General features: G+C 41.0%; 1 protein-coding gene across 1 annotated transcript in view; it reads right to left on the bottom strand.

Moving 5' to 3' along the window:
- Window positions 1–1082: 1082 nt before the first annotated feature.
- The window catches only part of kcnk6 (potassium channel, subfamily K, member 6), a 55751-nt gene continuing 39876 nt past the window's right edge, over window positions 1083–16957 (bottom strand). Inside the window, exon 3 of the mRNA XM_084316743.1 lies at window positions 1083–3971. Coding sequence (XP_084172869.1) covers window positions 3718–3971 — 254 coding nt within the window. The 3' untranslated portion in view covers window positions 1083–3717. The remainder of the gene's footprint in view (window positions 3972–16957) is intronic.

Below are 16957 nucleotides of genomic sequence, written 5' to 3'. Positions count from 1 at the left end.
TGAAAATGGAACTTTGTTTAATTTCCTCTATTACACATCATTTCATTACTGGTTGGAGCTATATACTATTTTAATTTACCAGATGAAAACAGTAATTATGTATGATTGTTATGCTATTATACTCAAATATCTTCACTGCTACCTTGTAATGACCTTACCCTTGTAGTCATTCATGAAGATTATTTTAGATTTGAGTTATATGGCAAAGTAAAATTAAATGAAAGGTGCTGTAAGTGGTATTTTTTGTTTGTTAAAATAAGTAGCCTACATGTTAAAATAATAGCTCTACATTCCGACAGCCATCACTAATATAGTGTTTGGTCAGTAACATGGGGGTCTCAGTCCCTCTGCAGTAAAAATATATTTTTTCTGGTCTCATTCCCACTATCCTATCAGAGAACTCCACACTGGAAAAAAATAAATAAAAACTAGTTTTAAGCAAATAAGTTAAATAATCTGCCAGTGCCATTAGCAAATGTGATTTATTGAAAAAAGTAAAAACACATTTGTATAGAAATAAAGTGAACAAGTTCTGTTTACTGCAAAGCAGGGACTGGGAGACCCATGTTACTGACCAAACACTATATTAGTGATGGCTGTTAGAATGTAGTTATTACACTTATTTATATAAAAATAGGTCAGGCCTAGAGGAAAAAAACAGAATAAATCTTTTAATACCTGGAGCTGCCCTTTTTGTGTGTGGAAAAGACAAGGCCATGCCGCCAAAGAACATTAAGGTAGGCTGTGTCCACAAAGTCAAGACTCCCATTAAATCCTTGGGAGGCAGGGTTCACTGTAGTTTCCCCAAATCTTGCAAAAAAACATGGGACTAAAAGACAGTTGAATTCAGCCGGATGTTCTTTCAATCAAAATAACAAGGGAGAGTAGGCACTGGGCACCCTGGTGAGGACAACAGAGTAGGCACTGGGCACCCTGGTGAGGACAACAGAGTAGGCACTGGGCACCCTGGTGAGGACAACAGAGTAGGCACTGCGTGTGCTGGTGAGGAGGACAACAGAGTAGGCACTGGGTGCGCTGGTGAAGACAGAGTAGGCACTGGGTACGCTGGTAAGGACAACGGATTACAAAGCAAAGTCTTTATTATTACAACATGAATACACATCATTAACTCACATCTTAACATAACTACAGCTACATACATCCTATTGTCCAATCAAGACTAATTACATTACAGTATCAGGATACATTTGGGTAGATAAATACTTACGGCCCAAGTGCCCCGTCATTCAGATGGTAAGAGACAAAACTTGGTATTAAAGAATTAAAGTGCATCTCAAGTCTCATTCGTGATCTCTGGTGGACATAATTTGTGATGGCATGTCTGGTTCAGTTCAACACCGAAGACAATTCATCAAACACCGCATGACACGGACACACGCACATTAAACATGTAGCGATGACCAACGCTTGTTTCCCTGCCTGGCTGTGTCACATGGTCAGCCGTCGAGGTGAAATGCTGTTTTATTTCCGCATATTTTCTTTGATTCGTTTTTCAAATCATTCCCTCTGTTCCAAACTTTTAGCCTTGTGGTTCCTACCCCATGCCACACCACAGTAAGATGTTGTAGTACAGGCATGTATACCCTAGGGGGCAGCACCACCACTGGAAAAGGCCTGTGTCCTGAGGATAAACCAAAGAGTTCTATTATAGGACAGCATAATGTACATGTAGCGCTGTGCTTTAGCACTGAGATAAGGTGCGAAGAATCTAAATAAATACAATAGATATAATTAAATAACATGTTTCCGAAGGACTACTAAAGAAACGCTCAATCCAGAACTAGTTTTGACCCTTTGTTTTGATAAACTGGTCCACAAATCAACTTTGGACGAGAGCAAACTCTCAAAATTTGACCACTTAAGACTACACTTGGCACAGAGTCTGAGGCCGAGTACACTCTTCACAGAAAGCGTCTCTCTCCGGCTCAAGTGAACGACTACAACGGAAAGGCATAAAAAGGAATATCAACACATTGAATAAGGCACATTCAGTTTCTGATTTGGTGGACCGTGTGCAGACTCAACTATGTGGAATAAGCATGCTATTTAAAAAAAGGTGCTGCAAGTAGTATTTTCTTTTGTTAAAATAAGTGGTCCATTTGTTAAAATAGTTGCTCTACATTCCAACAGTCATCACTGATAAGTTTGTAACATGGGTCTCTCAGTCCCGCTCTGCAGTAAAGAGAAAATATTATATTTGATGATATCCCCTTCCTTCATCCAATCAGGAGAGAGAACTCCACACTGCAAACATGGTCTGACAAAAATAAGATTTTTTTTTGTCAAACCATGGTTTGGCCAAATATGTTCTTGAAACAAGTAAAATAATCTGCCAGTGTAGTAAGCAAATTTGGCTTGGCAAGATTTCTTGAAGTAAGTAAAAAAATATCTAGGTTTTCATCTATAGGGTGGGAGCAGGATACCAGACAATGTATTTTCTGTTTACTGCAGTGCAGAGTGGAGGGACTGGGAGACCCATGTTACTGACCAATGGCCGTTGGAATGTAGAGATATTTAACACATACTTGGAACAAATACTCACAGCACCTTTAATGGTCGAGTCTGCAGCGAGCTAATGTTATGAGAGTCTACATATATCACTCTTAAAACAGTCAACAAGCTAACAAGAGTGCTGTCGAGAGCCATCCCTACATATGCTCCGGAGAGATTGTGAAGACAGTGACCAGCCAAACCCATGTGTAGTGAAGAAGCCATCCCCTGACGTGTTCCCCCCCCCCCCCCCCAGAGTGCTTTGTAGGAACGTTACGCTTCTTCCTCATGTCCTTGTGTGGATCGTCAAAGTCAGCTGGACTGTTCTAAACGTTGCGTTGACTACCAACAGTTCAGATAGTCTCGAGCGCCGTCTCTTGAGGCTCAGTGAATTCATTTCCATCTGGAAGAACGGACTCAATGCATTGTCATTTCACGAGCTGAATCTCAACACCCTCTCCTAAATAATAATAAAAAAAAGGGGGGGACCATCACCGAATTCAAAAATCATGTTCCTACGGTCTAGGACAGTGCAATCAGAACCATGCTTTCCTAAAGCTAGGGAATTAAAGAGTTAAACGTGTGATGTCATCGGGTATGAAGTCTGAGCAGAACCATGCTTTCCCAAAGCCAGAAACCATGGAATTAAAGAGTTAAACTTGTGATGTCATCGACGGGTATGAAGTCTGAGCAGGAGTGAATGGAAGCGTTTTGGGTTCATTCCCAAATGAGCCCAAATCTATTCTATGGTACAGTTATCATGTATGAAATAAATAAATAAATATTCCCCACAGTGCTCTCTGTTTAACCATTTACCATCTTTCCTGATTCATTCTCTATGGAGCAACACCAGACTTGATACATGATGACGTCACACATCTGTGAGTCTCAGCTATCAGGTTTCTGTCTTTGGGAGAGAGTTACTCAGGTTCACAAATATTGATTCGACTGTCCTAGGCCATAGAAAAGAAAGAAATTACAATTGGATGGTGTTTCCCTTTAATTCCCTGTGTCCCACCCCAGTGCTTAAATATATAAACACATTAGCCAACATGAGGTTCGTGTCAGCTCACCCAGTACATCTCGAAGGGGGGGGGGGGGGGGGGGGGGGGGGGGGGGGGGTGCGTGTGTTCAGGTTCAGCTGGATATTGTGACTGGTCCAGACCAGAGACGGCACAAGTAAAAGTTAAGTTTGTCGCCACAAACTCAGCCCTTGCTGATGGTGTTGTATGATGACTGAGACCCCGGGTCCAGAGGTTTGGTGTCTGCTTTCCTAGACGGGTTCCTGTGGCGGGTGACCTTCTCCACAACGGACTCCGTGTCCTCCTCCGTGTCCTCCTCCTGGTCCTCTTCCTCGAAGCGGGGCAACTGCAGGTAAGTGGTCACGCCGTGCATGTCGGCCATCTTGTGGAAGGAGCGCAGCAGTAGGTACATCATCATCAGGCCGACGAACAGATAGACTGGAGGGAAGGAGATAAATTAACATGTTACATAGTGAAGATATTAACTTAATATACCATTACACCAGAGACATGTATAGTGAAGATATTAACTTAATATACCATTACATCAGAGTAGGGATGGGTACCTTTCACATTTGAACCGATACCGGTACCGGTACCTGTGAATCGATACCGGTACCCAACGGTACCTTTTTTCGGTACTTTAAAAAAAAAAAAAAAAAAAAAAAAAAAAAAAATTACTTTTTTCTTTTCATGTCAACGTTCACACGCACAATATATGCTTACCTAGGATTTGACTTGATTCAACAACAAAGCAGTCGGAGCAATGACAAGCCGAAAACTGTCGAAATTTAATTTACCTACCTCAGTCGTAAAAAAAAAATCAAAACTTCAAATAACTACAATTTCGACAGTTTTCGGCTTGTCATTGCTCCGACTGCTTTGTTGTTGAATCAAGTCAAATCCTAGGTAAGCATATATTGTGCGTGTGAACGTTGACATGAAAAGAAAAAAGTAAAAAAAAAAAAAAAAAAGTAAAAAAAAAGAAATTATAATTTTTTTTTTTTTTTTTTTTTTTCGGTTTCTCACTTGATTCGATACTCGGTAGTACCGACGTGTTTCGGTTCGGTACCTCAAAAGTACCGAATTCGGTACCCATCCCTACATCAGAGACATGTATAGTGAATATATTAACTTAATATACCATTACACCAGAGACATGTATAGTGAAGATATTAACCTAACCCTTAGAAGTCTAACCTAAATAGCTCCTCCTCCTGAGAATTTCCCCCTTTTTTTTGTTACATAATATAAAATTACAGATTCATACCTTCAAAATAAGCCATCAATTGTCAAATTTGAGACGATAGTTTTCAATCAATGTCCTATCAAACATTCTGGTACAGTCATTACCAATTTGCAGCAGCAGCCTCTGAAGAGAATTCAGTGAATTCAGCTAATGATAAGGGAACTACACTCCTTCCCAGAATTCAATGTGATGTCAATGTTAATTTCAATGACTAATTCACACCATGAAACAAAGGCCCAGCAGGGAACAATTACAGCTGAATGGGGGTATAGTGTGACTGATCAATACAGGCAACACACACTTTGATTTGATGCCATGCATATACACACACTAGATAGACAGAGGTTTAGATATTTAGATAGATATATAATAGTAATATAATAGAAAGAGAGAGAGAGATAGAAAGAAAGAAAGAAAGAAAGAAAGAAAGAAAGAAAGAAAGAAAGAAAGAAAGAAAGAAAGAAAGAAAGAAAGAAAGAAAGAAACAGAGAGAGAGAGACATTTATAATAATAATAATAATAATAATAATTATTATTATTATTATTAAATAGAATAATTTTCTATAGGCTTGCCGTGGTAGTCAGTGATACTGGTGTCATTCTGTGTTCAGGCTTCCATACTTATTGAAAAGAATGCTCATATCCAAAAGTATTAGATAGATATAGGTCATACATGTAGGTATGCATTTGGTTACACACACACACAGAAGTAGTCTCAGACCGGGAGTAGTCTCAGAGAGGGAGATACAGAGGAGAGATGGAGGGAGAGAGAGGGAGATAGGGAGATATAGATAGAGAGAGGGAGAGAGAGAGGGAGAGATAGAGGGAGAGAGATATATATAGGTTAGAAAGCAACCTGGGTTCTCAGACAGACAGACAGACAGACAGACAGACAGACAGACAGAGAGAGAGAGGCGACGTCATCTTTCCTTCACAAAGCGCATCGATGCGCTGTCAACTAAAGCACCGTGTTTACTACAGCGCGGGTGACCAAAAGAGACAGTGCTATATTTGCAATTGAAAACCACACCCACAGAGAGTGTGTGTCTTGCTCTCTCTCCCTCTCCCTATATCTCTCTCTGAATATGCACTATTGTATCAGTACAGTAAAGAATACACGTGTAAAAAAAAAATCACGTTAAAAAAAAAGATTTGATGGGATTCGAACTCGTCAACAACGGACCGCAGGAGCGCAGAACCGCTGCTCTGCCAGGTGAGCTGAAGCGCCGAATGAAAATCATGGAACAGTAACAGGCCACCTCTCTACTCTAGACTAGAGAGCTGTCATCACCGTGATGCGCTTGAATGAACTGCGAACTGCAGGACTATTATTATCAACGACAGACAGTGAGAAACACAACCCCCCCCCCCCTCTCGCGCTGAAGAATATGCATATTAGATCACTCAGTGATTAACACCTATGCGCTGTTTGTGTGTGCGCGCGTGCATGTACGTGACGCGTTGTAGTTTCGGGGGAATACAGGGTGTAACTGTCCCTCTTGCAATGATGAAGCAACTCGTCTTTGATGTTTACTGATTGGCTTTATTTCCGTTCGAAGAGAACATCTTTATTCCGAACCATAAAACTGTGAAACATACATGAAATACAATCAATCACGGATCAAACCATAACAACATACATACAATTTATCGGTCGTTACAAGGGTGGTTGTTAACCCAATGAACTTAACTACAAGCGCATTACGGCCCCAAACGTACCTTATTGACTGCATGCAATATGAGAGGACTGTTATGGAGCTCTGGTGTCGATGTGGCTTGTCTGAAGATGGTGGAGAAGTGAAGGGACGAACCTTATAGGGTCTCCATATTTATACACTAGTGGCGATCTATTATGACATCACAATGTTCCAGGGCATTCTAGCCTGTTATAACCGGTTCTATTATGACATCACCGCTGCAGCTAACTAGAATTACACTATGACACTCCTGCAGTTACACAGGGATATTTAGAACTATACAATTTAGCAAGAATTATACATATTTACAAGTCGTATTATGTTTAGCAAGTAAGGATACATATAGATTACACTATATGCACTCGAAATTGTCTTTGTTCTATTTTTACAGATTTTTGAAAAACGGGACTTCCTGAGCATTTGTGAGAGATTCTAATTCTTTTGTTCTCCGCCCACGGGAGCAATAAGCCCCGTTGACTTCTAAGGGTTTTAATATACCATTACACCAGACATGTGAAGATATGAACTTAATATACCATTACACCAGAGACATGTATAGTGAAGATATTAACTTAATATACCATTATACCGGACATGTATAGTGAAGATATTAACTTAATAGATCATTACACCAGACATGTATAGTGAATATATGAACTTAATAGATCATTACACCAGACATGTATAGTGAATATTTGATTTGATTTTTATGTTTTTTATTTTCGTGTCTTACATACAGGTGTATGCCCAGCCCATATGGGCTTACAAGACACATAACAATAAGTAAGGGATAATGTATGGCTACGAGGTCATTGTCGCAAAATAATTGACCGACACGGAGTTTAAAATACAGAGGCGCCGCGCCGAGGTGTTTTAAACGTAGTGAAGGTCAATTATTTTGCGACAATGACCGAGTAGGCTATACATTATCCCGCTTATTACATGGCTAACTTACTAACAATATACCTAATTCATTTGACAAATCGCAGTTGTTCTGTGGCTCTGTCAGCCCAAATAAAGTGATTATTATTATCGCGGGCAGCCAGCTCTGTTCTGGCTCCGCTGACACTCCGCTGTCAGTGCAGCGCTATACATTATCCCGCTTATTACATGGCTAACTTACTAACAATATACCTAATTCATTTGACAAATCGCAGTTGTTCTGTGGCTCTGTCAGCCCAAATAAAGTGATTATTATTATCGCGGGCAGCCAGCTCTGTTCTGGCTCCGCTGACACTCCGCTGTCAGTGCAGCGCGGCAGGTGTGTCTGATTTGCTGCACTGATGTGGGCTTGATTGCCAACAGCTGCGCACTGCGGTCATTATTGAAAAAACAGCGGTCATTATTGAAAAATAATGACCGCTGTCGGGGGGCTGTTGACCAATCACAAGCAAGCATTTCGGCGAATGTGAAAACGCCATGTAATAAGTATATAATAATATACTTGACCAATTACTTGACAAATGACATATAGACCAAGATGGCCACAAGACGACGGTCAGGTGGCGTAGCGGAGATTGCGTTCGTCACCAACACCGGAGACGCTGGATTCGCCTGGCTGGATTCGCCTGTTCGAATCCAGCTCACAGCTCCGGCGTTGTCACCAGCTTGGCTGGCCGTTCACACTAATACAATTGGCTGTATTAGAGGGTGGGAAAGCTGGCGGGGTGGGTCCGGGTCGTTGTAAACAGCGACTCCTACAGTTCGGTCGGGGCGCCTGCTCAGCGCGGATAGGATCTAAGGGGGGTAGTGTGATCCTTCCACACGTTACACCCTCTCAGTGAGAGTCCGCGCTGCCAGGTGAAAAGAAGCGTTTGATTGGTTAGACGTGTGTCGGAGGAAGCACGTGATAGCCTCCACTCTCCCAGACCGACTGTGGGGGGTAAGTGCGCAGCGACCAGGAAGGGGATTGGGAATTGGCATAACGACTAACATTGGGATGGGAGAAAATCGGAGGAAAAAGGAGGGGGAAAAAGATAATAAAAAAAAAAGAAAAAAAGATGGCCACAAGAATAAGAAAATACAATAAAACGTAATATAACACAAGCTGTACGCAATGTAAATAAACAAAGAAACAAGAGGAATTCAAATACAGTTATACAGGATATAGTGTGTTTTATCTCAAGTGCCATGCTTTCTCCAAAAATCCTGCAAAACTGAAGATGTCCTCCACAAAAAAACAACTCAACATACAACTCTCAGACTGCCAAAACAAATCCGGATTTACAATTTGAATCTTCTCAAATAAAGCCCTCAAAGCGGTGTACAAAGGGCAATAAAAAACAAAATGATATTCATCCTCCACCACTCCCAGATCACATAGAACACACAACCGCTCCTCCTCAGGTTTACCTTGGAATCTATCCACTTCCACAGCCAATGGCAGGGTGCCAAACCTCAACTGGGCACACAGAGACCTCCGTCTTCTCTTATGAACTTAATAGATCATTACACCAGACATGTATAAGTGAAGATATGAACTTAATAGATCATTACACCAGACAGACATGTATAGTCTCAGCTAAAACAATCAGTTCAGAATCCCTGCTGAATCACTGACCGACAAAGTTTTACATTCATGAGAAACAAAGTAACCCAGACCCTGCGGAAGGCTAAAGCTAATTTCTTTATTAAAATGATTGAAGATGCACAAGGCAATGGTAAACTAATTTGGCAAAACATAAATAAACTAGTCGGCTGCCAAAAGAAAGAAAGTAACATTGAATTAGAACTTGTGATTAACAATACACTAGTCAAGGATCCCACCACACTGGCCTCCAGCCTAAATGTATATATTTTTTTTTGACTCAGTGCAGGAGATAGCTCAGTTATTCATTCCTCCAGTCTGTATTGACAGCCATATTAATCACACACAGCCTGTGTTTAAAATAAATTACATCTCTGATCTGGAAGTAGCAGAATTAATTCAGGGCATGAAAAGCTCCAAGGCAAGGCATAAGCATGTTCTTGGAAAAAGTCAAGGGTGTGCTGGACAGAAATGCGTGTGTTGGTGCCGTATTTTTAGACCTTAAAAGTAGGGATGTCCCGATCAATTTTTTTTGCTCCCGATCCGATCCCGATCATGTGATTTTGAGTATCTACCGATACCGATCTTTCCCGATCAGATAATAAAAAATTAAAATAAAAAATTAAAATATATATATATTTTTTTCATCCCAATTTCTCACATTAATACATTCACCCTGAATGTTGACGTTATCCAGGTGAAAAGTTAACTTCATTCTAGCGAGGCATTGCAACTGGAGTAATCTAAAAACTCTGCCTCCAACCTGCTGCTTCATGAGAGCAATGACGCCATTGTCTGTAAAAATCAGGTGACTGCAAGTTCTGGAACTAGTGGATGTCCCTCATCCTTGACATAAATCATTTGATGTATAATTAAATCAAAGGAAATGCGTTTGTTTTGGCAAAATTCTTCTGCTCTGTGTGACAATAAGACTGCAATGTTGGTGTTCCCCAGGGCTCAGTCCTTGGACCAATTCTTCATCAATAGCCTACCATTCATGTCAGAATGTCTATACCCAAATGTATGCTGATGATGTGGCGATTCTGACCCAGGCTAAAAACACCCAAGAAGCCTCGCGCATCCTCACATCTGCGATGACCAAGGTCCAGGACTGGCTGACTCAAACCTGCCTCCTGTTAAACACAAAAAAAAAACGGTCTGCATGGTTCACTAGGGGTGTAAAGGTACACGTATCCGTACCGAACCGTTTCAGTGCGTAACGTGCCATACCGAACGGATGTGTACCGAACGAATACAACGGTACGTTAACCACTAACGACTGCCCACCGGGGGCTGTTTGTTTCACAATCTAATATAATTATTATTATAATATATTTTTTTACAAGTCGATTATTAATTTCAATATAGAATATTAGTTGACAGCCCTACAAGCACAATTAGTTACTGCACACTACATCACCCCTGAGTGGAACATGGAAAGCCAAACTTTCCCCACTGTACCGAAAACCCGTACCGTACCTTGACTTCAAAACCGAGGTACGTACCGAACCGTGGTTTTTGTGTACCGTTACACCCCACTAAACGCTCCAGACAGGTGACCCGATCCAATGTATATCACAACAAAGTAGAGCTCAACTTAGTAACAGCATTAAAATACCTGTGTCATTTTAGATTCCAACCTGACATTTGAGAGCCATATAAAGAAAGTTAGCAACACTGTCAAATTCAATCTCCAAAACTTCAGACACATCAGGGCTAAGGAGGTAGAGCAGTCGTCTGGCAATCCGGAGGTTCCCGGTTCGATTCCCGCTCCTCCTGGGCAGCGTGTCGATGTGTCCTTGAGCAAGACACTTAACCCCTAATTGCTCCCGATGAGCAGGTTGGCACCTTGCATGGTTGCCTCCGCCGTCGGTGTGTGAATGTGTGAGTGGGTAAAATGTGAGTAACAAATTGTAAAGCGCTTTGGATAAAAGCGCTATATAAAAAAGCAGCCATTTACAATTTACATCAGGAGTGATTTACCAGAGAAGGCAGTCCGAATGTATCTCCACTCCATGATATTCTCTCATATTGAGTATTGCTTGTCAAACTGGTCTTTCACTTCGGCAACTACCCTCAAACCCATCGAATCACTGTATAAAAGGCCCCTCAAGGTTTTCGACAAGAAAAAACAATCTTACCACCACTGTAATATTCTGACCAAACATGAATTCTTAAGCTTTGACAATCTTAAATGCTACAAAGCAGTCAGTTTTGATCCATTGATCGATGTTTATATTTTCCCAGATGTATATATTTTCTATGCATATCTTTCCAGATGTTTTTATATTTGCCATGTCCAACCTTTTTATCCACTAGGAGCAGCCTTTAACTCCTGACAGGGGGACTGCCTCTGGAAACTAGCCTCTGGCTATAATTGGTTTGGTGCATAATGTTCTATGTGCATTTTATGTTCTATGAATGTTCATCAATGTGCTTGTCCCTCTTAAACAAATTAAATAAATTAAATGAAGATATTAACTTTGGTTAGATTGAATACCGTAATTCCTCTAATAGTAACCCCGGCTTGTATTTGTTTCAACTGTAGCGGGTACCAGGCTTGTATTAGGAGGAGGCCTGTATAAGAGGGAGGCCTATATTTCAAATTTTCAAACGGATCATAATGAATAAATCAACATTTTGTGTCAGTTTGAACCCAGTAAAATGTACTGGGTTCATTTATTGAAACCAAGTACTGTATGAAATAGTAAACAGTGCAATTACAGGTGGTCACTGGTCATTTCAACGTTTTTTTCAAAGTGAAATCAAGTAACTAGCTCAGTATGCAGCTCAGTATATTAGTAACCCGGCTTGTATTAGGAGGCCGGCTTATAATTGCTTAGCTCAAGAGCGCACCCGGCCATTAATAGAGACCCGGCTTGTATTTGAGACCCGGTTACTATTAGAGGAATTACGGTACATCATTACACCGGACATGTATACTAAAGATATGAACTCTGGTGATTTAATATATCATTACACACCGGATTAACAAAGCATACACAACCTTCATACGACTTAAACAAATCTGGAAGTCAAGCCAATACAGCAGCACCAAAACAAAACTCTGGCTCTACCAAAGCTGCATACTCTCAAGTCTCAACACTACTATATGGTGCAGAATGCTGGAAAACCACAGAAAGCAACATCCATAAATTATCCACTTTCCACACATCATGCCTGTGCAAAATCCTGCGTATATTCTGGCCCAACAATAACCTCCTCAACATTACCCAACAAGATGACATGCACTGTATAATTAATAAACAAAGGTTGACCTGGATTGGCCATGTCCTCAGAATGGACATGATCAACGCGATCCCAAGAGTCGCATTACACTGGACCCCAGAAGGCAAAAGAAAGAAAAGGGAGGCCTAAAACGACATGGCGTAAGACTATAGAGAAGGAGCTCCAGCAACACCACCAGAGCTGTGGGACCATAGAGAAGATGGCCAAAGACAGATGCAAGTGGAGAAACCTTGTTGCTGCCCTATGCGCCAGCCAGTGTAATGGGAATAAGTAAAAGTAAGTAACACCAGACAGGAAGAGATAAAGCAATGGATGATCTGACCAGTTGAGACGGAGGAGGAGACTGGGGAGTGAGAGGCCCTGACCAGGACTAAACACAAACCACAGCGTGGGTGTGAACGTCAGTTCTGAGGAGCTACATTGAGCATGTTGCGGCAGGGACTGTTGCAGCACTCTTAACTTCACGGGGGCAAGGTTGCCCAACTCAAATCTACTTTCTCAAATGCTGAAATCCTTGAACCTTTTGCTGTTACCAGAGTGAAAACACATGAAATATTTGCGATAGCGTATTAATTATCACCTTTGTGTGGCTTGTCCCAAGTAGTGTAATGTATGCTGCAGCAATTGCACATGTCTTTGTCAATACCTGGATCTCTCATTTTAACCACACACTAGAGCTGCCGCGATAACCGCATTACCGCGGTATCGCTGTTGCATCACGCTCACCGCAGAGTTAGGCTGAATACCGCGTCACCGCTGTTTTTTATCATAATAATAAAGTTGGCTTGCGGCTCTGCAGATATACCCTACTCGGTTCCAAGCGACCCTATTGGGTAGAAGTGGTACCAGAAAAGTCGTGTGAAACATTGCAGACCACTGACTGGTCAGAAGAGAGACGCGTCACACTTTGTAGCCTCTGAACGAAAACAGAACGCCGCCATCTTTACTGCCTCGCTAAGGATGCATTTCATTCAGGATTTGTTTGCGACAGAACCAAGTGCAATAAACAAAAGAATGGATTCACTGTGTATTCTGCCTTATTTATTGATGAAACAAAACCGACATCAACCCAATTTACCACCGAGCGGAGAGTTTAGTGTCACAACAAGATCGCTGATGTGTTAAGTTTGTTGTTGTTATTAGCTTAATACTACCGTCAGCCGATATACACGAGAGGTAACGTTAAACCCGGGTTTGCTTGGTAGAATACACAATGAGAGGTAACGTTAGCTTTGGCAGAATAGACGCAACGAGAGTCTGGTTAATGTTGTTATTGATTGATTGATTGAAACTGTGTTAAACTCTGGCTTGCTGCAAGCCCTCGGACATCTATGCCCACGGAGCTTTCAGTACAAGCGAGCGGCCCCGCCTGTATCCCCACACGGAGACAAACGGAGTAGTACCTGGCTGCAGTGGAAAAGGAACGAAGTACCAGGTGCCTAAAGCGGGTCGAGTCGAGTAGGTACTATGCAGTGGAAAAGCGCCATTAGACTAGAGGCAGGCTATAAGAGTAGACTACTAAAAAAAAAAAAAATGCATTCAAACTTTTTTTTTTTTTTGTGCGCACTGTGCGGTAATTACCGCGGCGGTATGAAATATTTCGCAAATTCGTGCGGTAAGGAAAATATCAATACCGCGGCAGCTGTACCACACACACACACAATGACTTTTGACCCCTATGAGCATAGATGTGTGGCAAGGGGATTGGGTTTCCTCATCGAGCCTTTATCCTTATCATTAGGGCACAAGTATCTTGTGTTTATTATAAACAGGGTCTGGCTCTGGAGGGTGGTCCTCCTGGGTATCAGGTCACCACCCTCCGCTCTTCCCTCTTGAATGAACTGAATAGCGTAGATGTGCGACAAGGGGATTGGGTTTCCTCATCGAGCCTTTATCCTTATCATTAGGGCACAAGTATCTTGTGTTTTATTCTAAATTAATGTACATTGTAAGGCACGAATAACTTGGAGGGACTGTGAACTCTGATGTCAAACTGACTAGTGAGGGGACAAAAAACACAGACAATGGAAGCAGGAAGTAACAGTCGCCCGTTTGCCCCAGATTTCTGTTATTATTGGCAGGCTGCTGTGGGCAAGGGATGTGGAATCCAGTAGGAAAGCTGTCAGCACATATCTAGTTTTCTCCCTCTCCATGGCTGCCTGCTTCCCAATTCATTGTACATAAAAGTATAGACATCATAGACTTATGTTCATAATCCATAAGCTAATTTTGCCAAAAGACACATAAATGATGCTTCAGGGGCCGGTATGTTGTTGTTTTTATGTTTCTTTGGGAAACGGTCACTGACCTGGAGCTGGGAATAACACAGGAAATAAATTACGCAAGGAATGTGGGATTGAAATGATCGTGTAGCAAACATCCACTCCATACTTCAAATGTTGGTGCCTTTGCAATGTAATACAAATCTCTGTCACATACATTATTTGCATACTAACGGATCACATACAACATAGTAACATGGAGAATTCAGAAGCACCATATTAAACTCGTGCTCTCACACACACAAGATTATCTGTTTAGGACATCGATATTTGTGTGAAAGTAGGATATGTATGCCAGTCAACAGCTATTTATGGGGACCAGCATTCTGCAAACACCTGTGCAGTAAATATAAAAGGCAGAAATTCATGATTTGTATTTTACTTTGAATGTTAAGTTTGGTTTGATTGCTAACTCTGGTATTTGTTCATTTTAAGGCCCTTATTGGTAAGCTACCTATTAATACTACATCATTATTGGAATGGAATTATCCTTGCTTTTTGCATCGTCTTGTTGTCATGGTTTTATATGCTGTGTGATTTTATATGCTTTTCTTTTTGCTTATTTCTGTATACACTCTGTATGACGTGACTGTAAATGAGGGGAAACCTGAGTCGCCTTTCGAGTTTAAATAAAGGTTTGAAATGAGAGAATTCTGCTCCTCCACAACGCTGCTCTCACTGTACAAGTAGGCCATCGGTTCCAACAAAACAATCTAGGTTTACCGAAGCATGCAATCCTAACATTACCTGTCTTACAACTATGTCAGCCCTCATTTAGGTCAGCTAGTGTCTAGAGCAGTGGTTCCCAAAGTCGGGGTCGCGACCCAAAGGTGGGCCGCGAGCAGCCACGGGAGGGCCGCGAGATGATTTCTCTTTTTTTTTGTCAGGCCACTGAACTTAGAAGCAGGTCAGGACAGTGTTTCTAGTTGCAGCAGCGCAATAGTTAGACAATTAGTTTGCCTTCTTCAGGTGAAACTTGTTAATAGTGAAACTGTTAATAGCCTCCAATGCTTATTAGTGCGTGTGAAGTTTGCGCGTTTCAACCACCTCCGCTCCTATCCCAAAGCAGACGGAAGGGGAGCGACTGCAATAACAAAAAAAGTCACTTGCCACTTAAAAAACAGTAAAAGCATGCATTTGGTTTTATATTAACTTAATAAATAAACAAAAAATTTAAAATCTTATTTCAACAAACATTTCAAACTAAATAACAGATTATGCACATAAAACGCTGAAAACAACCGAAGCAACAATAGTATTTTAATGAGGCTATTATTATTATCATTATTATTTTGCAACAAGTTAGCCCTCTCATAAATAGCACATATAAATGAATAACTAACTTGAACTAACTTAATAGGATTGAAGTGATATTTGGCCTAAAAAATCGGTCGCCTGACCAAAAAAAAAAAAAAAGAAAAAAGAAAAGTCTGACGATGTGCATTGGGCCGCGGCTCTCTGACGCCTTATTTTCTGGGTCCCGGCCTGAAAAGTTTGGGAACCCCTGGTCTAGAGCAGTGGTTCCCAACCTTTTTCCCCCCAGGGACCCCCAAACATCTCTGATGAAATTCGCGGACCCCCTCCTAATAAGATACCATAAAATACTTTTTTTTTTTCATTTTAATAACAAACTGCTTATACACAGGCATATGCATCACAATTAGACCCACTATGCTTCTTTGACTTGTGCCTTCAATCAACAAATCTCATCTTGCACCATATGCATTTCAAAATGTTTGGCCAATATTCAAATGCTGTATTCATCCTCTCAAAGCAGGCCCTAATGGTGAACGGTTTGCATTTATGGAACAAATCAATGCAACAAATTAAACTAAATATGAGACAGGAAATTCCAATCAGTAGCAGAGAGAATCTGTCCTAGCTGGGTTTAATACCTTTTTTTTTTCATTTTAATAACAAACTGCTTATACACAGGCATATGCATCACAATTAGACCCACTATGCTTCTTTAACTTGTGCCTTCAATCAACAAATCTCATCTTGCACCATATGCATTTCAAAATGTTTGGCCAATATTCAAATCCTGTATTCATCCTCTCAAATCAGTCCCTAATGGTGAACGGTTTGCATTTATGGAACAAATCAATGCAACAAATTAAACTAAATATGAGACAGGAAATTCCAATCAGTAGCAGAGAGAATCTGTCCTAGCTGGGTTTAATACCCTTTTTTTGTCATTTTAATAACAAACTGCTTATACACAGGCATATGCATCATAATTAGACCCACTATGCTTCTTTGACTTGTGCCTTCAATCAACAAATCTAATCTTGCACCATATGTATTTCAAAATTTTGGCCAATATTCAAATCCTGTATTCATCCTCTCAAATCAGGCCCTAATGGTGAACGGTTTGCATTTATGTTGAATGAAGTAAGAATCCACTGCAGTAAAAATAT

Source organism: Notolepis coatsorum (genome assembly GCF_963971535.1).
Source record: "Notolepis coatsorum genome assembly, chromosome: 1".
NCBI lineage: Eukaryota > Metazoa > Chordata > Actinopteri > Aulopiformes > Paralepididae > Notolepis > Notolepis coatsorum.
The sequence above is the reverse complement of the archived record's forward strand: the minus strand, read 5'-3'. Positions and strand labels throughout refer to the sequence as shown.